The sequence below is a fragment of the Spea bombifrons genome, chromosome 4 (genome assembly GCF_027358695.1).
Source record: "Spea bombifrons isolate aSpeBom1 chromosome 4, aSpeBom1.2.pri, whole genome shotgun sequence".
Classification (NCBI taxonomy): domain Eukaryota; kingdom Metazoa; phylum Chordata; class Amphibia; order Anura; family Pelobatidae; genus Spea; species Spea bombifrons.
In genome coordinates, this window is record NC_071090.1 from 69,681,925 (window position 1) to 69,703,311 (window position 21,387).

The 21,387-nt window shown below is 40.9% G+C and overlaps 1 protein-coding gene and 1 pseudogene across 2 annotated transcripts; one reads left to right on the forward strand and one right to left on the reverse strand.

Moving 5' to 3' along the window:
• Positions 1 to 717: 717 nt before the first annotated feature.
• On the reverse strand, positions 718 to 1,285 carry LOC128491390 (peroxisomal N(1)-acetyl-spermine/spermidine oxidase-like; annotated as a pseudogene).
• Positions 1,286 to 2,881: 1,596 nt separating this feature from the next.
• On the forward strand, positions 2,882 to 18,760 carry TMEM209 (transmembrane protein 209). 2 transcript variants are annotated; one of them, XM_053462539.1, is made up of 15 exons: positions 2,882 to 3,041; positions 3,598 to 3,739; positions 6,730 to 6,788; positions 6,952 to 7,083; positions 7,644 to 7,885; positions 8,625 to 8,829; positions 9,586 to 9,761; positions 10,157 to 10,228; positions 10,976 to 11,072; positions 11,878 to 12,003; positions 12,312 to 12,409; positions 14,585 to 14,699; positions 16,017 to 16,114; positions 17,889 to 17,962; positions 18,513 to 18,760. In XM_053462539.1, the coding sequence occupies exons 2-15, from the start codon at positions 3,600 to 3,602 to the stop codon at positions 18,574 to 18,576; spliced, it is 1,698 nt and encodes a 565-aa protein (XP_053318514.1). In that variant the 5' UTR covers positions 2,882 to 3,041; positions 3,598 to 3,599; the 3' UTR covers positions 18,577 to 18,760. The 2 variants fall into 2 exon arrangements, with proteins under 2 accessions (XP_053318514.1, XP_053318513.1); XM_053462538.1 differs by having other exon boundaries at positions 2,882 to 2,978.
• The last annotated feature ends 2,627 nt before the right edge of the window (positions 18,761 to 21,387 follow it).

The window sequence follows — 21,387 nt, forward strand, 5'->3', positions numbered from 1 at the left end:
TCCACACTGCCCACATAGAACCTGACCAGCACCTAGATAACACACTTAAGACAACTTTGTCCCCAGACAGTCCGTCCTATGCCATCCTTGTCCCATAAACATCCTGCCTGCGCCATCTTGGTCCCCAAGGCTCAAGCACCCTGCTTGTGCCATCTTTGCCTTTCAAATCAATTAATTCTCTCCCTCATTCACAGAATTTATCCACACACGAATTCATTTTTTCTCTCACTCAATCTCACTCTTTATTTCAATATTCTCACCATCTACCCCCTCTCCCCCATTTCTTGCTATCTACCCCCTCTCCCTTCTTCTCACTATCTATATGGGGAGCAGGGGGAGAATATGAAATCTTTGGTTGGCTCTTTAGGTAAGGTGGGCGGTGTTCCTCTCCCCAACCACATCCCTCCTGGGTCTGGCCATGCACCTGCTGGGCTCAGTTCCACCCATCCCCATCGCTAGCCAGCCCCCTCCCCCAGCCCAGTTTGAACCCCATGTCATCTACCACCAAAGCAGTTGGTCGATCATATATTACATATCTGACACTGAAGGTCTGATCACATTGTTTTCATCTTCTATGGCAATAGCCTATCAGTACCTTCTTTCGTGTCACATAATAACTTAGTGTTTCATGCATTTAGTCACGTGATATCTACGAGAACTGGAATATAGAGTCAGCACAGGTGGCCCTCACCCTCATTGGGGGTCACAGCCCGAAACTCACCCAGGGAAAGTACAATCCAGACCCGGGAGGACTGTGTATTCTCCAACAGGACAGAGAGCCCCGTCGTCCAAGTTTCAGTAGGCCACTCCACAAAGCCAGTGTTGTCCCTACGCCCCCCGAATCCCATTCCTTAGCTCTGAGGGCGATTTCCCGTTGTATGAAGCCCCGACACTGGCTTTTGGGTTGCAGCTGGCGTGGGTGAAATTGCGAGTTTGTTCCAGCCAGGAAGAATACATCTCCATGATGTTCCCCACCACTTCTGGGCCGATCTTCTTGCCAGAGCTGCCGTAGAAGACTGAGAATGGAGGTGGGTGGCCACCGACGTCCACCTCCTGGTTCTCCTTCGTCACGGCGTCAGATCCCAGCAGGGAATACTTTGATGCCAACCGGAAGACGGGGTTACCAGGTGAAGGTCCAGGAATCCACTACACGCCGATCTCACTGAAGCCCTTACCTGTTCCAAGACATTTACACACAGAAAATCCTAGCCAATGAAACAGGCTGCATACCTCTCACCAGCCCCGTGTAACTGCCCCACAGTCCCTCATGGGCATTGGGAATCATGTAAGGTAGTCCCCTCCCCCCACATCAATGCAGTAAATTGTGTTATTTTATTGGATGCGGATCATTTTTTATTGTTTCTGTATATTTTATTTATTTTTTTAAAGAAGAAAACAATGACATATTTCACAATAAAAGTCTGTTGTGAATGTAATGATTTACTAAATATTATTATTATTTAGTAAATTATTACATTTACAACAAAATTCTAACACATTTTTGTTCAACGTTCTTCCAGCCATTTGATATATTGGCAATTTTATTAGGATAATGATTTAATTGTTGTTATTATTATTAAATATGTTACTATAATAAATAATAATTGAAATGTGTAAAAATAATTAACATATTACTATTAAACATAATTATTGATTATTTAAAATATTATTAATAATTGTATAATGTAATGTAAATAATAATGTAAATGGGCGTTGGCAATGCGGAAAAAACACGCAAAACATATAAACGGATTTATCCCCAACCCTGCCGCTGAAAGGGAGCCGCGCATGTCCAGCTCATAAAAAAGTGTATATAATTATATACATACATATTATGTCAGGTTCCTGGCTGAGGCTGATAGGAGTTGTCACTATCATGTGTTAGTATATATGTATATATATATAGTATAGAGGACACATACATATTAATCAATGTCAGGTTCCTGGCTGAGCCTGATAGTAGTTGAAACCCACAGCACTTGTTTGGGGGTTATGAAGCTCACCCAGTTGCATGATTATTGATCGGGGTTACCGATCACCAACAGGAGACCCGTTAATCCCGGTTATTATCGTATCTCCGGATCCAGCAACTGGGGCTTCCAGGACCCTGACGTGTTGAAAGCCACAGGCGTGCAGTTTGTGTGGGGCTGCCAGGCCGTATATTACTTTACTGATATATAACCTATTACTATATAAACTGTCTTAAAATATAATAGAAAAACACATTTATATATCGCATATTTTTATCTAGTGTGTGTATATGTATGATAATAATAATAATGAACATATTTTATTTTTATAGCGCCTCTATTGGTCGCCGGCAGAGAGCCCCACACAGCACAACTCACTCTTATCACACCCAGCCACCACACATCACAATTCACTCTTATCACACCCAGCCACCACACATCACAACTCACTCCTATCACACACAGGCATCACGAATCAGGCCCATTACACCCAGCCATTACACATTACACCTCACTCCCATCACACCCAGACAGCTTCTTCCTTCTTCCTTCTTCCTTCCTCCTCCTCCTCCTCCTCCTCCTTCTTCTTCTTCTTCTTCTTCTTCTTCTTCTTCTTCTTCTTCTTCTTCTTCTTCTTCTTCTTCTTCTTCTTCTTCTTCTTCTTCTTCTTCTTCTTCTTCTTCTTCTTCTTCTTCTTCTTCTTCTTCTTCTTCTTCTTCTTCTTCTTCTTCTTCTTCTTCTTCTTCTTCTTCTTCTTCTTCTTCCCTTGAGCAGAGCTAGAAACTAGTACATACAGCAATATCATGTGGAAACAGCGACCCGCCTGGTCACCTGCCTGCATTTATGAGCGGTCTGTCAGAGCGAGGCTTGAAACGCTCCCGGAAGTAGGAAAGAGGCATTTCCGTGCTGGTGAAAGCCGTTGGCGCGTGTCTAGACCGGACGTGAATTGAGGCTGGGGATATTGGGGGCCACAGAAAAGCAGAAACTGCCTCACAGGGCTCGGCAATGGTAGAGTTACTATAACCTTTAAGTAATTTCCCTGTCACTGCGTTTTATTTCATCTGTGGCCAGGTATTTTTATTTTGTTTTATTAAATACTTGTGTGTGAATTCCCCAAAATGTTGTCGGCATGTTTATCATGTAGCTCTGGTGCCTCGGCTTGCTTATACAGCAGTGCAACTAGATGTCCATGTGCAATCACCATGGTGACCAATTGGATATCTGACACGATCTCACTTCACTTCTGCACCAGTCGTGAGAAACATTATCTTGGTTTATATGGAGCAGTTATCGCTTTTATTACTTTGCGCCATGAGTTCTGCTTATACATAAAGCAGGTAGTGTGTAATTTAGAGCAGCAGGGCCTGCTGGAGCAGTCACTCAATGTTAATGCTACTAATAGTGAGCCCTTGTATAGTTTGGACATTCTTTCTGACACTGAAACTTGAGTCTCAGGCGTGCTATAGAGTGCGTGATCAGAGTATGTTTTTAAATGAGCGATGGGTAAGCACGCGTACATAGAACAGAATGTTGGCGTGTTTTAGGAGGGATAGTATAAGTAATAAGGGCTGAAATACGTGGTCCTCTATGTTTTCTTTTGTGACTTTTCTCCCTATTTCTGTTTTAGAAATGAAGTCAGAAGAGCAGAATCCTAACATGTCCTTCATTGATCAAACCATCAAGATGAGGAAAGAAGCAAATGACAAGAGAGTGATTTTGGCCTGGGGTCTGCTGAATGTGTCATTGGCAGGGATGGTTTACTCAGAAATGTGAGTTTATTTGTAAAAATAATAATTGTGTCAAAGTTCATTATTTATTTTAGCTCTGTAAGAAGTGACTGCTAAAAGGGACACTTGAATGTTCCTTACGCCTCATCAAAGAATGCTTATTAGTCTTTTAATAAGCATTCTTTAACCTCTTGACTGCTAACAACGGCATGGTGCAGTCCCAGTCAGGTGCCAACGACGGCACCATGCCGTTGCTAGCACTACCCTACCTTGATGGAGGTCTGTGGACCCCCATCACCATCTGCCCCTCACGCTGAAGGGCATCACCGGGTCCACCCGATCCGGCCGGTGACGGCACGCGAAATGACGTGATGATGTCACTGCGCAACTTTATTAATAACTGACAATTGTCAGTTAAAGCGGTATGGGGGCATGCTGCTTAGATGCCTGTATCTCAGGCATCTAAGCAGCTACAGACCCTCAACATATACCATTGGAAAGGCCTTTAATGCTTGTTAAAAAAGAATAAAAAATAAAAATGTACAAAAAAAAAAAGTAAAAAAAATTATTTGGGGGTCTCTAAAGGAAGATAAATAAAGATCAAAATTGCCTAGAGACCCCCAAATTAAATTATCTAAACATAAACTAGTTTAACTTATTTTTGCTGTAAAAGTGATTTTTTTTTTTTTTTTTTTTATCCCTTTACCATCATTTATTTGGGATCGTAAGGGGAAAGAATGGTGTGTGCTTCAGTGAGTGAATGTATGGAAAGTATGGTGTGTGCTTCTGCGTGTGAATGGAGATATGAAAGGCGTGTGAATGGTCAGTAATTAGGGTTGAAGCCTTGATGTGGCATTACTGCTCACATAAGAAGTTAAATTATGGCACAAAAAGTACACGTTTGCAAAAACTACACACCTTGACACATCAAATGAGGGGCTGCATGTGTTTCTAGTACAAACCTGGAGTGCGCAAGACTCAAATGAACATGTGGCTATGGTAAGAAAAAACATATTTTCTAGCCAAAGCGACATATTCCATCATTATTTGTGCACTCAACTTTTGTCCTGGAAATACATGTAACCCCTCATTTGAAGCTCCAAGGGGTGTAGTTTCTTGAAATGTGTACTTTATGTACCCTAATTTAACTTCCCAGATGTCTAGACCACTTTAACTTCAGATATGGCAGATTTGAGAATCTTGTTAACAAAATTGTCTTTTAACATTTAGGGGTGATGGCTGCATTTAGACAGCTCTAGACAGCTGGAAAGTTAAATTATGGTACATAAAGTATATATATATGTATATATACACATATACACACACACACCTATATACCGTTTTGGCTCGAATATATATTCGGGGTCTAGCGCCCGACGCCCGGGACATGCAGTTCCGGGCCCCAGGCAGGCAGCAGGTTTAGGATACAGATCCCCCGCAACGGTGCAGGGGACCTGCATCCTATTCTCTGATACGCTCATACACCTGCCGGCACGGGAGATTGTCTAAGCGCATCCTGCAGACGTTTACCGGCTGCGACGATGAGCGTGAACGACCTCCGCTGCTGGCACGTCTGCTCGGTGTGCTTTAACAATCTCCCTTGCCGGGAATTCCCACGAGGGGGAGTCCCGGCAAGGGAGATTGTTAAAGCACATCGTGCAGAGGTGCCGGCAGCGGAGGTCGTTTACGCACATCGCTGCAGCCGGTGAACGTCTACACCATGCGCTTAGACAATCTCCCGTGCCGGCACCGGAAGTTGTCTACGCGTATTGCGTAGGTGTCCCCTGCCGGCCCCACAAGACACACGGGAGTCGTCTTTGGTAAGTCGTGGGGGGGGCACATCTTGGGGGGCAGAGTGGCAGTATATATATCGGGTGGAGGGCAGAGTGGTAGTATATATATCGGGTGGAGGGCAGAGTGGCAGTATATATATCGGGTGGAGGGCAGAGTGGCAGTATATATATCGGGTGCGGCCTATATCCGAGCCAATACGATATTATATTAAACTACACCCCTTGGCGCATCAAACGAGGGGCTGGATGTATTAGTAGCACAAGACTGGAGTGCGCAAGACATAAATGAACTTGTCGCTTTTAATTTTTATTTTTATAAGCGTGATATTCACTTATTTGTTGTGCACATCAGATTTGTGATACAGATACAAATAAGACCTCATTTGCTGCAGCTGGCGGTGTAGTTTCTAAAAATATATAGTTTTGTTGGCATATTTAAACATCCCGGGCAGCTAGAGCTGTTTAATTGACGGCAGCCACGCATTAAATTTAAAGATGTCTTTTGTGATAGTCTGGTAAATTTAACTTTTAGTTATAAAATATTAGAAAAACACGGTCTACTGTTCTCAATTTCTGTTTATTTTAGACCGGTTACCTACTACAAATATTTAGCAACACAGGTTTTGATATTAGAGTTTAGAAAAATAAAATTACAAACTAGTTTTTATTGAGTCGGAAGTGAAAAAATACTTTTCCCATTTTTGGCTTTATTTTGCAAGCCTAATGAGACATACACATATAAAAATGTATATTTGGAATCTGCTGGGTGTGCTGAAAAAAACAATATATGGTTTGTAAAGTTTATTCCCAAGAAGTGTACTTCTAAACGCGTTTAAACGAGAGATGCACCAAAATGCCAAAAACCAGCTTAGCACCAGGGTGGGAAATGGCTTAGCAGCCAAGGGGTTAAAAGATAAAAAAAAAGCATTTTTGGTCCTTGAAATCAATGGAAGCTTTTTCTGAGGGTCACCACTGCTTAGCGCTAAGTATATCATGTGTGTGTTTGTGTCAAGAGATGTGTGTAGTCGACACATCTTAAGCATGGGAAATGGGCATAGGCAGAGTTTACCTTATGCAATTACAATGGGGACCACATGTAGAGTTTTTAAAGAGACCCCTCAGCTATCACATTTATTAGAATGTGTATGATGGCTGAAATGTCCATTTAAGAGTGTTTTGATTCCTCCATAAAATAATTACAAACTACATATTTTTTTGTATTTTTCCCCCCATCTGCAGGACTGGTAAAATGATAAGTACGTACTATAACATTCCAGACTGGCCCTTATGGTATATTGGTAAGTTATCCACAGATTAATTATCATTACACCTGAAAAGAAAACGTTTTTATATTGTCTTTCATGTCTGTATGTTTGAGTGTTTTATAGTATGCATTTGTGTTTTTGTACTAACTTTTATACTTCAGATGATTTAACATTCCCTCCCTTTTTTGTGTTCCAGAATTAGCCTTTGCATTTCTCTTTAGTATAAATGCACTGTTTGATTTTTGGCGATATTTCAAATACACAATGACTTCACCAAGCCTTGCTCTGAGTCCATTTCAGCAAAAGCTTCTTGGAGTACCAAACACCTGTAAGTACATTGAAAACCCAAAAGTCAGCAATTCATGGCAGTCTGTTTTAGCAATAGACTAAATGTCATTAATATTATAGGAATGCTAAATAGTTCAACATAAAAATGCTATATTTACCATGTACCTGAATACTCATTTTGGCTTTTTGTATCTGGGAGTGAGAGATCGGTGCATGTATTTTTGTCTGACCGATGAGGCTTATAATCAGGTGTCGATAGTGTCAATGGCCAAACCATTTCAAACTGTTTCCCTTTTTTATTAGGAAACAAAATCCATCTTTTAGGTATCATAAAAGTACCACAGACACGTCTCGTAAATTTTTAAATCACCTGTAATTCTAAACTTGTTCAGATTTCTTTTTGAATGTGACAACAGTATTTCTGCTGTGTAAGGCACTGTCAGCGTCTCTAGTTCGAGAAATCATTAAAACATATTACAGTGGATGAACCATTGAACTTGCTGCTTAAATTGTATATGTATCCACAGTGTGGGCTTAATAAAATATATAATTGAAAAAGACCTATTATGTGAGAACTGTAAAAATGTGGTCTTGTTTCAGGTGTACAATCCACTCCTCCTCAAGATGTTGTAAAAAGCAATGTTTCAACGTCTACTCCGTCACCCAGTATGCAAGGGCAGAGCGTGTTGAGCTATAGTCCATCCAGGTCACCCAGTGCCAGTCCAAAGTTCTCCAGCAGCTGCATGAGTGGATACAGCCCTCAAATGCAGGCCTTATTACCAAGCAGTGGGAGTTCTTTTAATTCAGCTATAGCGTATTCGCCAAGCAGCAGCTTCTCTAAGGTGAGTATCTAGCCTTTTGCCAAAATGCCAGTTATTGTGTATATTTTAAGCTCCCTCATTCTTCTAGCAGGTAAAGTGTGAATTCATTACGTTAGTTTAATGTTAATAACTTTATAAATGTAGATCTTGTTCCCTCTTAAACTGTATACTTTCTCAATGTCTAAGTGCTTGGGATAATGTAGAAATACACAACATTCAAGTGTTAACATAGAGGAATAAAGAAACCTTTTAACTTTAGTTTTTTTTCTTCAGTAGTTTTTTGTATATTCTATCGTATAACTGGAACTTTGTAGACCAAAATATTAGCACTTACAATGGCTTTGGCCTATTTAGTAAATGGAAGATACATTAAATCCCTTTTGGGGGGATGGCCTGTATGAAATTTCAATGATCTCTTCAGTCTCTAATATACTGTATCTAATTGGGAAGAAAACCATTCTTATTTCTACGTACTATTAAAGTGGTTAAGTGTTAATATACTAAGTTAAGTTGTAGTAAATAGTAGGCGCTGCATGTATATTTACATATCCATTTTCCTATGGGTATTTGATTGTTTAACTGTAAAATATAATTTTATTTTGACCTAGTCGGCAACACATCAAAGCTCCTATAAATTCCACAAGTCTTACCATATGCTGCAGTAGAATGATGTAAAATGTATTTTTTCCTCTCAAACGGTTAAATCTTGGTTAGTCTTCATGGAACCTCATTTTACCTTTTCTTTGCAAAATGATTTTAGATGCAAAGTTTCAGTCCGACTCCTGGTTCACCACAGTATCCAAGCAGTCTTGGCCCAGTGGATAGTAGTGGGCTGAGGTCTCGATACCGTTCTTCACCATCTGCCTACAGCTCACCTACAAGACAGGATGACTATATGACAGATCTTAAGATACTGGGCACGTTTCTACGAATTGAAGAGGAAAAGCTGCAGCGCACTCAGATAGGTATTAAGCTAGATTTTACAGCTACGTTGGTTTACTGTGTTTCATTCACCATTACTGGTTTAAGCCTTGTCAGCAGGTTAGTGCTGGCTTCATAGATACCCAGGGTGCGATTGCTCCAGTTTTCTCCAGGTGCACCTATATCAGGGGCATCCAACCTGTAGTCCTGCCACAGGTTGGAAGACCCATGGCCTATATTATGAACTTGTACGCCAAAGTAATATCATAGAGACCTATACTTGCCCTGGAAAAATATGAATATATCATTTTTCCTTGCTAAAGGGACACTCCACCATTATATGCACTTTAATGGAAGGGATACTTTAAAGGGCACTTTCAGCTATCATGGTGTCCTACTTGCAAATGCGTGAAGGGGAATTATGTAGACTTCCTTATATGGATGTGCCCCTGGTATTTTCTGTGCGAGAGATGGGTTCAGCCAAACATATTCGTAAAGTACTATAATATGCAATCTTTCTGGGTAAGGCTGTTTGGGGGCATTATATTCTTCCTGTAGAGGGCAAGTTAATTATAATGTGACTTAATTATACGGGACAGAACTACAGATGATGAAATATACCTCTCTTTTCAGCTATACACTGTCTAGCAAATTGGCACTTTTTTCTGTGATATGGCAATGGGATAATTTGATGAAATCCAATGGTACAAGCCTTCACCACGCTTCGTTTATTTCAATATTTCTTATTTCAAGATACCTTGTTTTTGAGTTTTAACCTAACCTACCTATGCTTTATGTAGGGAGTCCTGATTCTACTTCACCAGCAAACAGTCCAACATTTTGGAATTACAGTCGGTCTATAGGGGATTATGCACACACACTCAGGAAGTTCCAGTACCAGCTGGCCTGCCGTTCCCAGGCTCCATCAGCCCACAAGGATGAAGTAGACCTAAGCTCCAAACAAGCAGCAGAAGAGGTATAACTTACTCATTCACTAATAAACATGCTTTTTTTTATTATTATTATTCCGGCTGACATTTGACATATTGATGGAATAATCTGCAAATGTATAATATTGTGCGCCTCAAGTTTGCTTGCTAATTAATACACAAATGTGTATATTGATTGCATACACAACATTTTATTATAAAATGTAAACATCTGATTTATTTATTTTTGTCTGTGCGTGCGCAATGGATGTTGGTCCTATGTGTGTATTTAGTATATTGCCTAAAGCCGTTACAGCAACTTGAACTGCCTCGTATCTGAGAATTACCATACGTCTGTCATCTTTGGCTCCCTCGTTAGGGGAGCTTCTGCTGCATTCTTATAGGTGGCAGTCTAGATGTTAAAATATCTTTTAAACTGCAGGTTTGGGCGAGAGTCACAATGAATCGGCAGCTGTTGGAGCACATGGATTCGTGGACTGCAAAATTCCGAAATGTAGGTGTACATTGCATTAAATCCATGCAGAATGTTTCCTGTGTGATGATAAATCACACTTAATGTGTGGTAGCTCACTTTTTTCTTATGTCAAGGTGAAAGTGTTTTAGTGTATGTATAGATGTGTGTGTGTGTGTGAAATATATATATATGTAGTTATTTTGAAAGCAGCCATATCCTGTGGCTCTGTTCCAGTATGTAGAGGCACCAGTACAATTTTATTAAATTGGTTGATACGGTGAGGGCATTTAAGCATGAATGGGATATCGGGGGGGAAACAAAAATGATCTTTACATATCAAAAGAAGGTAGATAATAGCTGAATGGCACTTACCTGATTTCAAATTATGTTTTGATATTTGCAGCCAGCTCCTTATCCCATTAGTTTTGTCAATAGTGTGAGCTGACCCAGCTCCTGCCATTCAAACGGAGCGGTTCAGTGAAGAAAAGATGGTACAGATGTAGCTGTAATTTTTTAATATTAGTCGCCCTTCTCCCTTATTTTGCAATATATATTTTTAGATGGTCTCTCTCCTGGACAGATACTTTCAAATACACGTGTAAATATCTGATTTCTTGTAAGTGATTGATATTAGTAAAAGTTCTTTGGCAAGTTTGTTTTGCTTTTTCTTTCATAGGTTTTGAAAATATTTAGTGTCTTGTATTTTCTATAGACTGACTTTTACTATTGTCAACTTTCAAAAATCACTTTAACCCAGTATAAAACTCTTCTTATTTCTTTTTGTAGTGGGTTAATGAAACTATTTTAGTTCCTTTGGTTCAAGAGATGGAATCCGTGAACATACAAATGAGAAGACTAGGTTGCCCAGAGTTGCAAATCGGAGGTAAATGGAAGCATAGTCATCCTAAACCACAAAACTGTTAAATTCCACTTGGCAAGTTGTGTGTAATACTGGTATGAAATGTTGGCATGCATACAAGTGGCAACAGCCTGTTATAAGCTGTAGAGGGTAATACAGTAAGAGGATTAAAACGTGCATGGAATAGGCATAAAGCTATCCTGGATATAAGACAAGATCAAAGACTGAGTAGGATCAGAAATAAACGTGTATACTAGACGGGCTGAATGGTCCTTTTTGCTGTAAAATTTTATGTTTGCTTACAGAGGGAAAGGTACTGAAAAAATGCTTTTTGGAATCCAAACAACTTTGTTCTTGATATGCTTGTTTTGTTTTATCTTTATAGACAATGAAACACACAGCAACACAAAATGTGACCTAAATTATTTTTACATTGATTAGTGCGTATCTTTATAACCTGGGGCAGGAGATACTCCCCTATGTACTTTCCCCTGATAAAGGTGTATAGTTTCTATAATGTTGGGGTGTACCTGGCACAGGTTGCCAGTGCAGTATGCACCAATATGATTTTACTGTGATATCTTTGAAAGGATAACCTATTTAAACATGAGCAAGCCTTTCAAAAAAGTAATAATGCTTGTAAGGAGTATTGGATATTTGAAAAAAAGTATATTAAGCCCAGAAAAAATATGTGATTGTGATTTTTTTTTTTTATTTTATTTTTTTTTTTTGTTCGTCAGGAGTGTTGCTTCATTAACTTTTAGTAGTCTTTTTTTATGTTAAACCGTGAACTAAAATATTAATGTATCTGTGCTCTTGGCTTTTTTAGAATCTAGCATCGGCAGTTTGAAGCAAGCAGCTCTTTTAAAAGCTCCACTTATTCCCTCATTTAATATCATTGTGCAATATCTGGACATCACTCCAAATCAAGAGTACCTCTTTGAACGCATTAAAGGTTGTTTTGGTTTTTGTTTTATTGTGAGATTGAAAATTGTATTAATGCTTTAATATGTTAGACTAGTTAGTGGGAACACGCTAATCTTGTTTTTGTTTTGAAACCTGATTCCAAAACATTGTTGAATTTTTCATTCAAAATGAATATATAACACTTGGTTTACTAGATGAATTGGAAAACTGTGGGATGTTTCTATTTCTTTGACCATGCAAATGTGTCAAAAATCGTGTGAGTCTTTAATACAGATAGAAGATATATTCGTAGATGATTTTTATTTTTTCTTACAAGCGTTATTTACTTTCTTGCAGAACTGTCCCATGGAGGGTGTATGAGCGCCTTTCGATGGAATTCAGGAGGAGACTTTAAAGGTCGTAAATGGGACACGGATCTTCCCACTGACTCAGCGGTATGTTGTGCCACCCAGAAAATACCCATTATTAGAAAGAAAGAAAAACTGAGCATTTGTAGACCTAAAGTGATTTTCATATTGAAGTACATCTCCATTATCCAATTATCCATTTAAAGTTAGAACTTTTTTGCATCTTATATTTTCTTGAATCTGGCAGCTTTCCTGATGACAATACAAAAAAACAAACTGTCTGCGCTTCTCACTCTAATAAAGTTGGCAACAAATATATAAACATAATATAAATGAGAGGTTTTGGTTATATGAATTGGCCAAAGCATAATTAAGCTCACCCGCCACGTCAAGGCACACTCTCAATAGGGTGAGAACCTACTCTCACCTCCTACATAGTGGGCACCCCTGGACAGCAAGCTGTGTGTGTATTAACTAGGGCTGCAACTAACGATTATTTTAATAATCGATTAATCGGCCGATTATTTTTTCGATTAATCGATTAATCGGATAAAAAAAACAATATGCAAATTTTTCGTTTATTTAAAAGAATTTAATGAACTGGATGTTAAAAAACAACTTAAAATTTACATTAACATTCTTATTTTGTTATGATGTAATAAAAAACAATATTTTCAAAGTACAAGAACCCAAACACAATATTTATGAAACAAAAAAACCCCAAACATTCTGAAAAGAGGTGGACTATTACTGTTCAAGAAACTTTGCCCCAGCACTTTGCACCCAGCACTTTGCACCCAGCACTTTGCACCCAGCACTTTGCACCCAGCACTTTGCACCCAGCACTTTGCCCCAGCCCTGGCACTTTGCATCCAGCACTTTGCACCCAGCATTCAGCACTTTGCACCAGCACTTTGCACTTTGCACCCAGCCCTGGCACTTTGCACCCAGCACTTTGCACCCAGCCCTGGCACTTTGCACCCAGCCCTGGCACTTTGCACCCAGCACTGGCACTTTGCACCCAGCACTTTGCACTGTGCCCCTGCACCCAGTCTCTAACTCTGCCCTGCACCCAGCCCTGCCCCCACATTCTGCCCTGCCCCCACACTCACACTCTGCCCTGCACCCACTCTGCCCTGCACCCACACTCACACCCTGCCCTGCATCCCCACCCCCACTCTGCCCTGCACCCAGTCTCCCACTCTGCTCTGCACCCACACTCACACCCTGCATCCCCACCCCCACTCTGCCCTGCACCCAGTCTCCTGCCCTGCACCCCCACCCCCACTCTGCCCTGCACCCCCACCCCGCCCTGCACCCCCACCCCCACTCTGCCCTGCACCCACACTCACGAACCGCTCTGTGCGAATGGAGCCACTCGCACAGAGCGAACCGCTCTGTGCGAATGGAGCCACTCGCACAGAGCGAACCGCTCTGTGCGAATGGAGCCACTCGCACAGAGCGAACCGCTCTGTGCGAATGGAGCCACTCGCACAGAGCGAACCGCTCTGTGCGAATGGAGCCACTCGCACAGAGCGAACCGCTCTGTGCGAATGGAGCCACTCGCACAGAGCGAACCGCTCTGTGCGAATGGAGCCACTCGCACAGAGCGAATCGCTCTGTGCGAATGGAGCCACTCGCACAGAGCGAACCGCTCTGTGCGAATCGCTCTGTGCGAGTGGCTCCATTCGCACAGAGCGATTCGCTCTGTGCGATCTGTGCAGAATACTTACCTCCGGAACGCGTCACATCCGTCACGTAGCTAGAAGGCGGAGACTGCAGAGCATGTAGCAGAAGCGGGGAACGCTCGCGGAGGTAAGTAAAAGGAGCCGAGTGCTCCAACAACGAATTGATCACTCGATTAATCGATAACGGAAATCGTTATCGATGATTTCCGTTATCGATTATTATCGATTTTATCGATTCGTTGTTTCAGCTCTAGTATTAACTATAAAGGCAAATGCAAACCTCTTGGACCAGGTCTAATTTATACATATGGAGTAATCCAATTTGTTGTTCTGAGTATATAGTGATTATAGCTGTATTTGTTTTAATGGATTCCTTGCAGTTGTGAAATGTGTTTTGCAATATCTACATATCGGTAATCTAAAAATGATCTTGGATATTAAGTAAATTAACAAAAATTTATATAGATATCTTCAGAGAATGTATTTGACTAGTGACTGTTTTGTTTTCATTACAATGTAAAGCACACATGCTGCCCAGCTCTCAGACAGATCTTTTGTCTGCTGTCTTTTACAGATCATCATGCATATGTTCTGCACATACCTAGATTCCAGGTTGCCTCCTCATCCCAAGTATCCTGATGGAAAAACCTTCACTTCACAGCATTTTGTCCAGACACCTGATAAGCCAGGTTTGTGTGTTTCATTAACAAATTTTATCCTGTTCATGGACAGTGATGTTTGTTATCAAACTTTATGTATTAAAACCTACTTTGATATTAAAGGAATAGTCATGCTATTTTTTGAGACCTCACCCCACCCTTTCCATAACACTTGCGTTTTTTTCTAACTGAAAGCCATTGTACTTGAGCTCTAGCTTTTGCTCTGCCTACCACGTATTTACTATATGAACAAAACTGAGCATATTACTGCCAGGGAATCTAAACTCCAAGGGAAAGGAACACAAAAGTTTATTATACCACATATCAGAAATGTGCTTTGCGTTGTTGGCTCAGAGGGCCACTTGCATATCTAATAGTATTCGCTGTCATGCTGTAATCACCAGACGTTTTATGTATTTTAAGAAATATATAAATCTAGCATTGATGGCATCTTTGTAAAGCAAACACTCTGATCTCTGTAAGAAGCAATTGGTATTTGGAAAGTCCATCCAGGCTGGCGACTGACCGGTTGGATCACCTTCTCAGTGTACAGAGTAAATTGTCTAATCCCTGCTTACATGCAGGGTACATTTTTTGTAAGTGTCTACCCCATATAATAAAAAAAAACAACAACAAAAAAAGCATGCTTGTGGACTACCACTACCGTGACCCTAAACCAGGGTGATAGGAGTTACCTAAACTGTAAGTATCAAAAACAGAAAAATGTTTCTTGGGAAGGTGTGTATTTTATGCTTATTTTGTGTCTTTGGTAAAGTTATGGAACCCATTACATTTATTTATATAGCGCCAACAGATTCCATAGCGCTGTTACAATCAGTGGAATAATTTTTAAATTGCACACGCAATAACAAGCTGGTACAAAAGGAGAAGAGAGCCCTGCTCTTGCAAGATAACAATCTAGTCGGTGGTTGAGTGGGAAGTGAGACAATAGGAGAGGACTGCTTGGATGGGGATGAGTTGATGGGGTCCCGGATGATCTGTAGAAGTTGTGGTCATTCAGATGGCTTGATAAGGTTGATGGCTGAGAGTGCTAGGAGCAAGGGTTGCCCACTTCTCGGAAAAGGTGGGTTTTTAGGGAGCTGTAACACCCATATTGTGTACCTACCTAGCGATATGCTGTGTACTGTCACCTACGTGGACCCCGTGTATTTGGTACATTTACTAAATGAGATGAGGACATCTCTGAGCAAATAGTGTTTGTTACTTTTTAGTTAGCTTTGACCTTTTGCGGCGTGATAGGGAGTTTGTTTTTATAAATATTTGCATTAGTACCAAGTGATAACAGGCATGATTTGTCTACTTTTTTTCTTCTCTTTTTTGCATCAGATACCTCAAAGGAAAATGTGTTTTGCATCTATCAGAGCAGCGTCACTCCTCCGCATTACGAGCTAGTGTATCTAAAGCACATTTACAACTTGCCAAAGGTAATCAAATTATTATTTATGTATATGAGGCCGTATTATTCTCAAACCATTTGTGCAAATTAGGGCTGCAACTAACGATTATTTTAATAATCGATTAGTTGGCCGATTATTTTTTCGATTAATCGATTAATCGGATAAAAAAAAACAATATGCAAATTTTTCGTTTATTTAAAATAATTTAATGAACTGGATGTTAAAAAACAACTTAAAATTTACATTAACATTCTTATTTTGTTATGATGTAATAAAAAACAATATTTTCAAAGTACAAGAACCCAAACACTATTTATGAAACAAAATAACCCCAAACATTCTGAAAAGAGGTGGACTATTACTGTTCAAGAAACTTTGCCCCAGCCCTGGCACTTTGCACCCAGCACTTTGTCCCAGAACTTTGCACCCAGCACTTTGCCCCAGCCCTGGCACTTTGCACCCAGCAAGCACTTTGCACCCAGCACTCAGCACTTTGCACCCAGCCCTGGCACTTTGCACCCAGCACTTTGTACCCAGCACTTTGTACCCAGCACTCAGCACTTTGCACCCAGCACTTTGCCCCAGCCCTGGCACTTTGCACCCAGCACTTTGCCCCAGCCCTGGCACTTTGCACCCAGCAAGCACTTTGCACCCAGCACTCAGCACTTTGCACCAGCACTTTGCACGTTGCACCCAGCCCTGGCACTTTGCAGCCAGCCCTGGCACTTTGCAGCCAGCCCTGGCACTTTGCAGCCAGCCCTGGCACTTTGCAGCCAGCCCTGGCACTTTGTACCCAGCACTGGCACTTTGCACCCAGCACTTTGCACTGTGCCCCTGCACCCAGTCTCCAACTCTGCCCTGCACCCAGCCCTGCCCCCACATTCTGCCCTGCCCCCACACTTACACTCTGCCCTGCACCCACACTCACACCCTGCCCTGCATCCCCACCCCCACTCTGCCCTGCACCCAGTCTCCCACTCTGCCCTGCACCCACACTCACACCCTGCATCCCCACCCCCACTCTGCCCTGCACCCAGTCTCCTGCCCTGCACCCCCCACCCCCACTCTGCCCTGCACCCCCCACCCCCACTCTTCCCTGCACCCCCACCCCCACTCTGCCCTGCACCCACACTCACACCCTGCATCCCCTGAAACCCCACCCCCACCCCACCGTGGACCCCCACCCCCGCGAATCGCTCTGTGCGAATGGAGCCACTCGCACAGAGCGAACCGCTCTGTGCGAATGGAGCCACTCGCACAGAGCGAACCGCTCTGTGCGAATGGAGCCACTCGCACAGAGCGAACCGCTCTGTGCGAGTGGCTCCATTCGCACAGAGCGATTCGCTCTGTGCGAGTGGCTCTGTGCGATCTGTGCACATAGACATGAAGAATACTTACCTCCGGAACGCGTCACATCCGTCACGTAGCTAGAAGGCGGAGACTGCAGAGCGTGTAGCAGAAGCGGGGAACGCTCGCGGAGGTAAGTAAAAGGAGCCGAGTGCTCCAACAACGAATCGATCACTCGATTAATCGATAACGGAAATCGTCGACAACGATTTCCGTTATCGATTATTATCGATTTTATCGATTCGTTGTTTCAGCCCTAGTGCAAATACATTTTGAGGTGAATATATTTGATAATGAGAAGATTTTGTGTGCAGTTGCGTAAGTGGGAATGGCTAAACCCTGTTTACAGCGGCTTACAGTCTAAACAAGAATAGGGATTGGTAGAAACATATTGAAATTGGTTCTGGTGTGTCTGATTAAATGTTTGGGTTTTTTGTTTTTTTGCATGTTCTAGGGAAGAAACAACCTCTTCCATACCTTACTAATGTTCCTGTACATCATAAAGACTAAAGAATCCGGGATGCTTGGGTAAGTGGAGCAGGATATTTTATTAAACATTTCCTTTTGGCATCTATTTTAATTTGGGATTACCAGACTTCTGTATCTGTTAAGAAATACAAAAAATTAAGCTCTTTGTAATGTTTTTTGTTTTGTTTTTTTATTGCTCTGTCACAGGCCTTGATTTTTTGAACAATTTCAAAAGCCTTTATAAAATCGTATGTAAAGAAAAATACCATTATTAGGGATGTATATCAACCGCCTTACAATGATAGGATGTACCTTAATGTCCTTTGCTTAGTGTTTAGAGAGGAATATTTCCCTTGAAAACATAAAAATCTATGAACGGGGGCTGATGCTGTACTGGTGGGGTGGATGTTTCTGAGTGTCAGTTGGGTTTTGATGTTGGGTTTGTATGGTTATTCATACAAAATAGAATCATAGGAAATCTCTATCTGCTTAATATGCGTGAGTAGACTTAACATGAAAAAGGGGTGCAATTATGGTTAAACTCGGAAAAAAGTTCTTGTCGTATTATAATCCGTAATATGTTTACCAATGGCTTTTTTTTTTCTTTTAGGAGAGTCAATCTTGGTTTATCGGGAGTAAACATTTTATGGATATTTGGTGAATACGGACAATAGACGTACCTGACATTTGGTTGAGAATAGATGAAAAATTATTTGCCCCCTCCACTAAAGTGGAGTTTTGGTTTTGTCCTTGTGTACAATTTTTTTTTTTCTTCTTAATGTGGGAGATCTGGAGAGACATTTTGGGAGAAATACATGTTTCTCATGAGTAGTTTTAAAGACTTTTTCTAATTTCAAATTTGTTTGGAGAACTTCTTCACAATTAGATAACCTGTGCTATGGACAAGCCAGAAGAATACATTTCCGAGGCCATTATGTTGTATAGCCACCAGCAGTTTGAGGAAAAAATGGCACAGAGCATACTTTTTTTTTTTTTTTTTTGTAAAAGTCACATTTTGACCTCAAATGTGTTATCGATCCAAGGCCTCCATTGCACCCAGATAATTTTAATGCCAGAAAATTGCTTCGTAACTCATTTGGCGGAAGATACTTCACTAACTGCAACTGTGCTTTCATTCAAAGTTATGTTTGTGGTTGTGTTTTTTTTTCCCCTTGTTATTGGTTTGAACTTGTAGAAGATATTGCGTTCTAGGGTCAACATATTCATGCAATAACAAACTTTCAAGACTGGCACTTACGCTACTGCTCAAAAGTTTGGGGTTCACTCAACGTTTTTTTTAATTATTAAAATAACATCAAATAGATCAGAAATACATTGTAGACATTAATGTTCTAAATAACTATTGTATCCAGAAACGGCTTTTTTTTTTTTTATGGAGTATCTTCATTGTCGTACAGAAGGCCTTTATCAGCAACCGTCACTCCTGCGTTCCAACGGCACATTGTGTTCGCTAATACCAGTTTAAAATGACCTTGTTTTCCATGAAAGCGCTAAATGACCCCAAACTTGTGAACGGTAGTGTATCTGTAGAAGACACCTGAGATCTTTAAAGCTTTTGTGACTCTACTCCTAACTTATAATGGATGAATATAATCACAAATTTTAAAGTAATCCCTACATGCTGTCTTCTCGAGCATCAGTTTATCTTCTAATTGCCATTTCATCAATGCATAACAATTTCCACAAAGACGTGCTCAATTATTTGTATTTATCACTCCGTGTAATTGATATCATTCGGTTTGCCTGGTATTTAATCATGCCACAAAATCCAACTTCAACATCTGATACATTTAACTGTATTTAAACTTATAAGACGGATTCATACACTTAGTGCTGCGGGCAAATGGTTTTTTACAGGTTTTATTTATCTCTGCCATATCATATATGTAATATGTTTCCAGGGAATGGATTTTTTTCTAAAAAAAAAAAAAAAAAGTTATCTTAAAAATTAGCAATGTCAATGTTTGTTGACTTGTTGCTAGTGGCATTTTTTATTGCAATGTTTCCCTCTCAAGATGAGAGTTTAGGGGCTTGTATCAAGTGGTACCTAAAATAAACACTTTTTTTTTTTAAACAGTCATTTTTCTTTCGGTCTTTGTATTGACAAACCTCACCTTTATTGTATACATGTTCTTTGAAGAGCAAACAAGTTATGCCATCAACACAATGTGAACAAACAAAAATGTGTAATGGGGTTAAAATTAAGTGCTGGGAAATGTAGATGTTTTTAACAAAAACAATAGAACTTGTTTTGTGTTCTCTGTGCATTAAAATGTGTGTATTCAGTTTTTGCTTATGTAATGGGAGCTGGACTTGAATATACTGGTGATTTCCAGGCATGCCTTGCTAAATCTTCACAAGTAAGCTTGTACTTTCACAGAGTTAACGTAGAAGCAGCTTTAATAACAGTTGGGTATCCTGGCTTTTAAACTTCTAATCATTGTCTGAAGTGACATCAAACCAGTCAGTCAGAACTGATGTGGGTTATCCTTAGCAGATGTTCTTGTAGGCCAGCATTTGTCATCTGGATTGTGTAACTGGTTGTAGAAGATCTATATCATACACTAGATCAACCCAGCCATCTCTGGCACCAAATCCCCAACCAGTGTTTTGGTTTTTTTTGTTAAAAAAAGCTCGGTTAATATATTTTTTAATCACATGTTTTTGTATCAATGAAGTGCATCTTGAAGAAGAGGCTGTGTTCATGTGTGTATATACCTAGGACTGTGACAGGGTGTCGCCAGGTGCTGATAGTTATGCTTGGAAAATCTAGATCTGAGTCTCAGATGGTTAGCCCAGCAATCATGGTTGGGATCATCAAGAAGTAAGCAGAGGCAGCTGATATCCAATACAAGTTCACCTAAAGTGACACTGGACACAATGTTTTGCAACACTAGCAACTGAAGCAAGCAAAGGCATGGCTATGCCATCTCAACAATCAGGTGAGAGCTGGACCATTTTGGCCTGGGGGGCGGATATAGCCAAGTGCCCCCATTCCTGATAATGCGCGAACAACCGCATTAAAACATCCTCACTCTATCATCACACGTTGCCTAACATCTGTACAATATGACCTTGTCCAGAGCCTCTCCCGTCAGCTGCTCACAAACTGCGATGTATCTTGTAAATCACAGCACCTAGGTACCATCTGCTCTATCCAGTAACGGCCCATCTAGATATTACGGGGGGGGGGGGGTCACGTAACATCGCATTACGTGACCCCACTGTGCTCCTGCACCCGTGAGCGGGCTGGGCCGCCGCTGTTTGAATTATTTTGGACTAGTCACTAGCCCATGGGGAAATAGTTGTTGCCAGAGCCATGCTGGCCTGGAGGACAATGTATACAGCTTATGAAATATGTCCACAGCAGCCAGAAGCTACGTCACTCTTAATCTTTATCACTATTATATAGCTCTTTATAGGGGAAATATATATTTTTTCGTCTTATTTAGGGATCGAAGGCC